Source organism: Monopterus albus, unplaced genomic scaffold, assembly GCF_001952655.1.
Source record: "Monopterus albus unplaced genomic scaffold, M_albus_1.0 scaffold126.1, whole genome shotgun sequence".
NCBI lineage: Eukaryota > Metazoa > Chordata > Actinopteri > Synbranchiformes > Synbranchidae > Monopterus > Monopterus albus.
The window spans coordinates 1963086-1972697 of NW_018128006.1; the positions used below are offsets into that span (position 1 = coordinate 1963086).

The following is a 9612-nucleotide window of genomic DNA, read 5'->3' on the forward strand; positions in this document are numbered from 1 at the left end:
TGCAACGACTGGGACCTTGCAAGGTCACTATTTGCAAGAATGCAACTAGATTTCTCTTGAGACTACTTCCCATCATGCTCCTGGTGGAAAGCTACAAGAAGAAGGAATTGAAAAATGGAGCAGAAACAAAGGCAGCGTTTGGCTACAGCTGCAGTTGTGTGCGCAGTGTTTTACTTGGTAAAAACAACCAAAAAGGAAAAGAGAAGACACTGCAGTATGTGGACGTGACCCTGGTTGACTGAAAATGGACAGCGAGGTCTGTCCACCTTTTCCCTTTCTCCACTCTGTTACAGTACAAATTGGATGACAATTCAAACAGACAGCTCACTCCGCAACTCCACCGGTTTCTCCTTCTTTGTAAAGGTTATGTAAAGGCTATGCTGCTTCCTGTTTAGTGCTGGAGAGAGCTTGTCTCTTGGTTGTTTACAATGTTCATGCCACTGTTTGCATGAGCCAAGAATAAAGACTTATGATAATGAAGATGGTTGATTTTATCGGAATATCAGTGACAAAAAGACTGACGTAAGACAGCTCGGATCACCGCCTCACTCCAAACGATTGAGATGACGTGAGCGTGACATGACTGTATTCTGAAAATGGAAATTTATCTGCAACACTGAAATGGTTTGGAAAGTCATTAAGAATAAGGCCAGCATTAATAGGCAATTAAAAAAGTCATCAACCCCAGGGTCGCCATCAGAAGAAGCGTTCATCAGTGTGGTGGTATCGTCATGAGAGAAAAAGTCAAAAGCCTGTACTAAAAAGCAGGCGTTAAAAAATGCATTGACTGGTGTGGTGGCCTTTTAACATTTATCTGGCAGCAAGTGGACATTTAAAAAGTTGAATTGAAGTTGATATCTGGATCAATACCCCACACAATATAACACAGGGACATCTAATAATCAGACATGGTCCAATCATAGCCACAGATCACTCAGCCTGCGTCGGTCCACATCAATGAACCGCTGATCCGTACAAGGTCCGAGGTCCTGGAATAACCTGCATCGACGGGGGTTGCTCCACAGCCAGGGGACACATCAAAGCAAACCTACATCACTAACCATATAAACAATTGCTCCATGTCAAACAGTGCTGAACTTCACTGTGCCAGCCCACTCACTCCTTTCTGGCTAATATTTTTGTTTATTCTTCCTCTGGAGGACTGCTTCTAACTTATCTTGGCAGATCAATACTGGGTAAGCTGAGGCAAGTCTGAGCGAGAGCGCTGTCAGATATGGTTGGTTAGATATTGTGGGGGGACTTGGCTAATGCGTTAGGCTTTCACTTTCGTTCACGAAAAAGCTCTACTTACCACGCTCTTCAGACACCGTCGCAAGCATGTGCCGAGTGCACAGACATACAATGAGAAGGGCTATACTGACCAAGGAGAGGATCCAGAGTTCAGCTGCACAATTTGATAGTTCTGTGTATTTTAAAGGGGTAACAAACTTTCTGTTGATAAAGTCGAGGCTGCCAGCTGCCCCCTCTGCTTTCGCAATAACGGGCTAACAAGCTGCTCTCCGTTAAAAGCTGGACAAGACAAGTCTTCTGTGAAATCATAATCCCAGAGAGGCAACTATACAGTATACCTTTGATATCTTGATGTGAGACATTCTCAGCCTGTACCCCTGCCCCAGTTAAAAGATGAGGTAGATATTTTGCCTGTGTTGTATGAAATCTATGATGTGAAAAGATTTAATTAAGATAGGCCAAGGAGTCATAATTAATTCTGCCTTTCTCCGAGTCAGGCTTACTGTCAAGAACACAGGGAAAGGCTCTGGCAGAATAAATTACAAGAGTGTAGTGTGTGTATGTGTTCAACCCCCCACCCCATTTGAGGGGGTAATGGGTGTGGAGCTGCCGTATTCTCCCAGAGCTGACAAAGAGTTATGTTGGCTAGCGATAGGTAGCGTTCTCAAATTGTAAGTCAGCCCGGTGGAACTTGGCTCAGGCAGCCTTCCATCTTGGATCAAATCACATTTCAATCCAGGAGTTTATTTTGTCTGTCAGTTAGGAACATCCTCTGGGGCACATTGTCAGTGACAAAAGCAAAATTGAAGGATTCACGGTGAATGGGCTGCTGGAGACGGCTATAGTTACAGGAGACCTCTGAACTGTCTCCACTCTTCCATTACACTTCCTTTTTTATGAGTCTCTGGCCTATTTTGGATCTTGTCTAGCAAGTGTTTAGTAAACTAAATGACGGATACCTCCAGGGAGCCATCTCAGCATGACTTTCCTGTCAACCTGAAGACTTGGAGACAGAATTAAACAGAGTCCTTGTTTAATTAAAACCAGATTTCACAAAAATCACACAAGATAAATGACTTATGTAATAATCCATCTTAAATATTTATTTAAAAGTTACCAAATTTAACTAAGATAGTGTGTAATATATACTGCCTCTCTCATATGTCCTTAACCAGCAGAGAAACATGTTCTGCAACTTCTCTGGGTGTGGACAACTGTGGGCCAAGAGCCTCATTCATCAAGCATTTCCTGGAGTCAACCCTCTTTCCAAATTCTAATACTAATTTCTCAAGCTGCTAATTCTCTGAGCTTTCTAGCTTTGGCCAAACACGCAACAACTGTCTTATTATCAGGAGACGACAGACAATAATGAGTGTGGCCTCATCCAAGCAACTGCTGCTTTGAGCTTTAAAAGAAAGAGAGTAATTAAAGGCTGCTTTGTGACTTTTGTCACTTATCTTGACTGGTGATTATAGGCCATTCACTGAGAAGTATTCATCAGCTATTTACAGACGGTGCACACCATAAATGCCATCTAAGAGCTTTGCCTACATTGTGCCGAACCTGCATTTTTCCCGAGTCCTAAGAGTCGCTTGCTCAGATTTGCAGAACAAATTCCCTCACTTTCTGCAGAATTTCCTCATGTTAATAAGGACGACTCAGCAGCGGTAGTTCAGAGGCAAACTAGGCTGTGTAAAAATGCAGACTCCTCGCTATCTTGTCTGTGATTTCCTGTAATTAAGTATTGGAGAGCAGAGTGTCCTTGGCACCGAGGACAGGTTAAACAAAAAAAGCCATGTGCTTTTTGGAGCAGATTTGACTAATGGCACAGCTATATTAGAACTCAGCTGGTCTAGAGCATCATCTAAAACAGCCCTCCATGACTAAAACTATACGTCTCCAACAAGTGGCCCACTGTCATATTTGGGCCAACGCTAATTGTCTCACTAATCTCTCCAGCGTTAAATGACCCAGAGAAACTGCATCCCACAGGGCGGGCTTATCCTGCTGATTGGAGACTTTGCCTTTTGTTTTACTTGGCATATTAAAACAGCATAGGCTGCTGATGGAAAGCCTACAGAACTATTGGAAATGTAATTAAGGGCTAGCAGCAGCTTTTAAACGCTTGACTAGTGCAGAAACAAACTGTGCCCCTCAGACAGCAAAAACTTTAATACATGGGAAATGAGTGACTCAATCGATAAGCAGGGCGTTATTTCTTTTGTAGAGGAAAATTCAATGGAAGAGAGAAATAGGCTGCTTCACTGTCTGGCTGCATACTGCTTCTCATTTTCCCAGTCGAAAGCCAAATTTTATGGCAATATTTGCTTCAAAAAACAGACAAACAGGGGCCTCTCTGCAAGATAGAATGATTTGTCAAGTCAATTTCTTCTGTCATTAAAACAAAAAACAAATAGCTGCTATAAACCGTGCCGGCTGCAGTTGAGGCATCGGGGCTGTGATATTAGGCACAAAAAGGAAAACAACACACATCTCGTGCACTCCTCAGGTGTTGAGGTGAGGCCAAGTTGAGAAATGCTCCAATCAAGCACAATTATTTGTTGAAGCCAAATGGCATGGCCATTTCACATTGGCAGCCTCTTGTCCCGACTACACCAGACAGTCACTTTCATCATAAATCACCCCTAATTTGACACATTTTTATGTCCACATCTTTGGTAAAACCTTATTCCAAACAAGCTGGCTTATGGGGTGAGTGATTGAGCAATTATCAGAGACAGAGTGGGGAAACTCCCACTGTGGCCTTTTGTCCCTGGCAACAGCTGGCTGGCTTTGATCATTAGAAACATTTTCTTCTTATGTTTTCTCCCTCCAAACTTCTGGCTTTGTAGCTAGCACACAAACTGGATGATACAACACCTTCAGAACTAGTAGGAGTCCATTTCTGGCTCTCTGTCAGTGGGGTAAAGAAAGATACAACACCAAATGTTGCCTCTCTGTGCTGCCTCATAAATATTCATGATAGCAGACTGAAAACCAGCTGTTTTCCTCCAATTAAAGCTGGCTGAGATCCACCGTTTTGAAAATACACTACCAGTCAAAAGTTTGCACGCACTTTCCCTTTCAGTTCAATGGGAAAGTGTTAACAAAGTGAGGTGACGGCACTGCTCTGTACAGCCAGGGACAGTGGGAGGGGTTATCCTTTTAGACCCTATCAGAAGGATATGACTGCTGCCGCGGTAACAGCTATTGAACATCGGCCCCAACTGGCCATGTAGCGCAGATCAAATCAAGTCATCAAAAGATCCTTCTCACATCAAAGCCTTGTGCCGACCTGGCCTCGTACCCGCCATTCCAACAGCACAGAAACAAAATATGAAGTGCACAGACTCGCTTCAAAGACAGAGACGGCCGTCTGAGGTCATAATTCAAAAATGCACCCAAAAACACCAGTTTTCAATGAAGGCAAGCAGAGAGAAACCACAGGGGACTTACCATCAGGAGGCTGGGCCGGTGTGAAGTGAGGAGGTTTGTCTGAAAGAGATAAGAGAAAAGGAGAAAGAGAAACAGGTTTTTAGTTTGGGGGAGACTTCCCAGGGGTAACTGAGTTGCTACGAAAACAGAGAGACACATTCTGTCTACAGGCTTGGCTCTTCTATCTAACACATTCTAATGAAGTGTCTGGGCCCCGCAGGAACCCAGCTGAGCTAATCGACAGGAGCACATTTCAGCAACAGCGGTGTCATCATCGTTTTGTCATTTATTGTTTCTTTGGTCTCCTCATCCCAAACCCTAGGTTTAGACATTATAAGAGCACATGAAGTCTGAGAACACAGGGGAGAAGGGACATGTTGTAGGTTGAAATATGCGAGACAGGATTTGAAATTCCACAATAATGATTACATACAGTATGTCAAAAGACTTTCGCTGTCCCTGCCCCTGATATATGAAATGGCATCATGCTGCTCTACTGGTCAACACCCAAAGAAGACCTGTGGTGTCAAATGACTGGAGTAACAATGTCACGAAACCCAAAGCCTTGGCAGTTTTTACTTTGATGCTAGCAAATGAGCACAAGGTTGACCAGGCCATGTAAATAAGTCTGTAACAGCTCATGTGATGGAGCAGAATGAAGTGCACGTGGTGTGTAATCAGCAGCAAAACACAAACCAAGAGAAAATAGAATATGGGTTGCACCAAACAAAGTGCTTATATTGTCTGATAAATAACCAAAATCAACAGATTTTAGTTTAAAATATAAAACAGAGAAAAGCTAATACATCTCACATCTGAGAAGCTGGAACCAGAAAATGTTTTGGCATTTTAATTTATTTATTTACTTGGGTGGCGGTTCACATGTCGAAGTGTCTTTGGGAAAGACACCGATCCCCAAGTTGCTCCTGGTGGCTGCACCATCAGCGTGTGAATGGGCGAATGGAAAATAGTGTATAAGCACTTTGAGCGTGTTTCACTGCCTAGAAAAGCGTTATACAAGTACAAGACCATTTACCATTTAAAGCAACAATGATCTACTATTCAAATGAGGGTAGATTAATTTTATGTTGATTTGTTATTTGCACAGTGGCACAGTGGTTAGCGCCGTTGCCTCACAGCGAGAAGGTTCCGGGTTCGGGCCCCACCTGGGACCTTTCTGTGTGGAGTTTGCATGTTCTCCCCGTGCTTGCGTGGGTTCTCTCCGGGTACTTCGGCTTCCTCCCACAGTCCAAAGACATGCAGCTTAGGTTGATTGGTGTCTCTAAATTGCTAAAATGTGTTAGCCCTGCGATGGATTGGCGACCTGTCCAGAGTGTACCCTGCCTTCGCCCGATTGCCGGCCGAGATTAGCTCCCTATTCTAATCTTTTTTTCTTGCACAAAAAAAAATTAAATCACCATCACTGAAAAATAAACACCACTGAGCATCAGCACTAATCTATGGGGATGCTTTTTGTGCCCATGTGCTCTCATCATTTCCCAGGAATATCACCAAATGGACATCCTTTCACAAACACGGTGCGGACCCCGAACACCATCATCACACTGTGGTCACAGTGTACCAGGGCACTGGGATACTGAGCACAACCCAAGCAAACCACACCTGCGCTCTCGCAGTCAGCTCAGCTGTCTGACTCACTAAGCAGAGCCCCGATGAGTTGTCAGAGCTGCTTTCACTGAACAAACACACCAACACACACACATACGTTCATTCATACAGGATGTGCAGCCACTCAGCCGTCTCTCCAGTGTTTCTACACTGTAAGGGATAATGAGGAAGATAAAGCACATCACATCAATTACCCTGCTAACACATTTTTTTTTTTCGAGGCCCCGTCAACCACTGCACCGAACTTCTGCGATAGCCGTCGGCATCCCAAGACACATCTGAGTTTTAAATTTAGACTCACTTAAAATTACTTGTCAACAGCCGGGGCTTAGGGGGAGAGAGAGAGTGTGTGAGAGAGAAAAATGAGAAGAGGGGAGAGAGGAGGCAAGCATGGTGCTATAGGTGAATAATGAAGTGTCTGCTGAAACTGTTTCCCAGTCTGTCACGAAGGTAACTGATTTCCATTTTTTTTTTTTTTTTGGCAAGGGGTGGGGTGGTGGTGGTTAGTCATGGGGGGCATTATAAAACGGACCTATAAAACGGAGGGAACTGAAATTGACATGAGAAGATATAGATGAGGTTCTGCTCAGAATGCATACACAAAAGCAGACATCCACGCAGGATGTATGTCCTGTCTTCTATTTGTAAGCATGGCTGTACACAAACAAACGAAACAAACATACACAGATAGAGGCACGTTGTCATACAGGGCAAAACACAAACAGCCTGACAGAGAAGGCAGCATACAAAGTCCGCCAAGACGCCAGGTGAAGCTAAATGATTTCTTCACATTTCCACAATGAAAGGACAAGATAAGGTCTCTCCATAAACATATCAACCTTTCCCATCTCCCTTTGCACCTGGCAAAGCCTGTGTGAGTTCCCGTGGCTGGGTGAATGTCACAACACGGCCATCATTCACCCTATATCTTCAGCAAATCAATATGTGCCTGACTGTGACATTTAGCCATGCACACAAAGGGGTGTGTATGTGCATGTATCTTTGTATGTGTGTCACCTTCCCCTTTGGTGTGGTTGATGTATAGTCGTACAGAATGATAAAGCGAGTGCGCCTGTGTGTGGACTCTGTTAAGCAATCGGGATGGTTTTGGGCAGGGGGTTTTGATGTGTGTGTCTGGACATGTTTCACCCCATATGGTGACAACAGAAATTGCAAATCTGAGGTTGTATGCTCCTCTAACACCCCTCCTCCCACCAAACACACACGTCACCGCCACCAGCACTATCACTATCACATTCAGCTGTCCTTCTGACCACATGGTGAGGGCTCTTGGCAGCATAATAGAGCCCCTTTCGACTTTATCAATTTCTCCATTACAGATTTCTTTGCTCTCAGTTATCTGAGAGGTGAAGATTGACCTGCTTTAACTGAGTTTGTATCAAATCTAATAGAATCTGTCCGGCTGAAACTGATTCGGTAACATGGCAAGGTTATAAATGAACTATCCTCCTCCTGGTCACACACATCCATTGATTAGAATGTGAAGTAAAGACTGACAAATATGACAGAAACAAATAGACACAAATGCAAAACATCCAGGGACCTTGGATAAGTAAACAGCCTGATAACAGAGAAAGAAAGAAGGGCTGACATGTAAGAGTAGCTCCCCTCAAAGTGTTGCTAAAATACTACTTCAACCTGACTCAACTGTTAAGACTTATTTAACTTATTAACTTTATTATTATAATTTGCAAGTGATTATGGAGAACGGGCTTTGCATAAATAATAGCTTACTTTGATGAGTTGAGAGGAATTTCACCTTTAACACAATCAGCACACTCAGAAATAGACCCATGTAAGTCTAGAAGAGTGTGAGGAGAATGAATTAGTGAGTAAAACTGCACATCGTAGAGGGGAGAAACTGAAGGTGTACTGCCGGTGGTATAAAGAGAAGGCAGAACGCTGCACAGGCGCTGGCTGAGCAAACTACAGACTCTTTAAGGATAAACTGGTAGGGGCTGAGTATTAGATCGCAACACCTTTAAATCACTTCAAATGTGTTCAGAGTCAAAAAAATGTCCAATGTCAAAAGTTGGCATCAAATGCTGAGTCAGATTCTTTTAGACTTTCATTCTTTTAGACTATAGCCTTTTATGTAGGCAGTTGCTTATGTTAATATAACAGGCCGACATGCATTCATATATTCCTAAAGCCAGGGTACTGGAATGTTGTATTTTTTGTTTGTTTTTACAGAAACTCAGTTATTCCCTTTTTTAAATAATACCCAACATAGGGATTAACATAAACCTAACTAAAATAATTACTCCACTTGTCACTTGTCAGAACTCCACCAGTAACTAAGGCGCATACACACTGTCTCTCCACCCTTTAATGAGCCACTGTACTTTCAATATAAAGTGGGGCAAGAATTATCCAGTGGAAGCAGATGACAGGAGGGGTTGGAGCTTTTCAGGCCAAAAGACACTTTCTCATCTCTCAAAGGCATTTAACTGCCATTTAATACTTCATCCTGTAGTTTAAAGTAAATGCCAAGGCTTTGGAGATATGAAGCCATTTCAGAAGCCTGCAGATATAAAATCAAGAAGGAGGGGGGCTGCGACTGTAGCGATCTTGATGTCTCTACTTCAAGTGCATATAAGGTTATCATAAGAGGTAAGTTGGCCTCAGTTTCAACAAGGACATTTAGGGGAAAACTATGCAGTGCAATGCAAAATCTTTTCTTTCCAGCTAAATTGTGTCTCAGACACATCACTAATACTTTGACCTGGGGTTTAAGGCAAGCCTTCTATTGCCAAGCAGTGGCCCATATGTTTACCTGTCATGAAAATGCAGTAAAATAAATAAATATTGCAGTAGAGTATAGACATTAAAGTTGGGTGTTTCACTTGAACCAACATACAGTTGTTGAGGAACAGGAGCACGGCGAAGCCCAGTGTAGATGTGGCCAGGAGGATCAAACAGATGTTGCAGGGGATCATGAAGTAGCGCACCACCAGGGACACCTTATGTTGGTACCGCCGATCCCGCTCCGGCGGCGGCGGCGAGGGATAGTGACACCCACTCATGCCCCACTCCAATGACCCCCTCCCCTCCAGGCTGGAGGGGATGACGGGACGAGGAGGGTGACGAGGGGTGCCCAAAGACCCGTTGGAAAAAATGACGGCGGCGGGATAAGGGCAGAGGATGGAGATGATGAAAAAACTAAAAAGCAAAAACGATGTGTTGGTGTTTCAGCTGCGGTTCCAGCTGTACGCCGTGGCAGGAACCCAGCAACTGTTTCTGTCAGAGAATGGCAGCAGCAAGCTTTCAGCAGTT

The 9612-nt window shown here is 43.7% G+C and overlaps 1 protein-coding gene across 1 annotated transcript in view; it reads right to left on the reverse strand.

The window, feature by feature from the left end:
* The window catches only part of agrn (agrin), a 235319-nt gene that overhangs the window by 137385 nt on the left and 88322 nt on the right, over positions 1–9612 (reverse strand). Inside the window, exon 3 of the mRNA XM_020612511.1 lies at positions 4708–4746. Coding sequence (XP_020468167.1) covers positions 4708–4746 — 39 coding nt within the window. The remainder of the gene's footprint in view (positions 1–4707; positions 4747–9612) is intronic.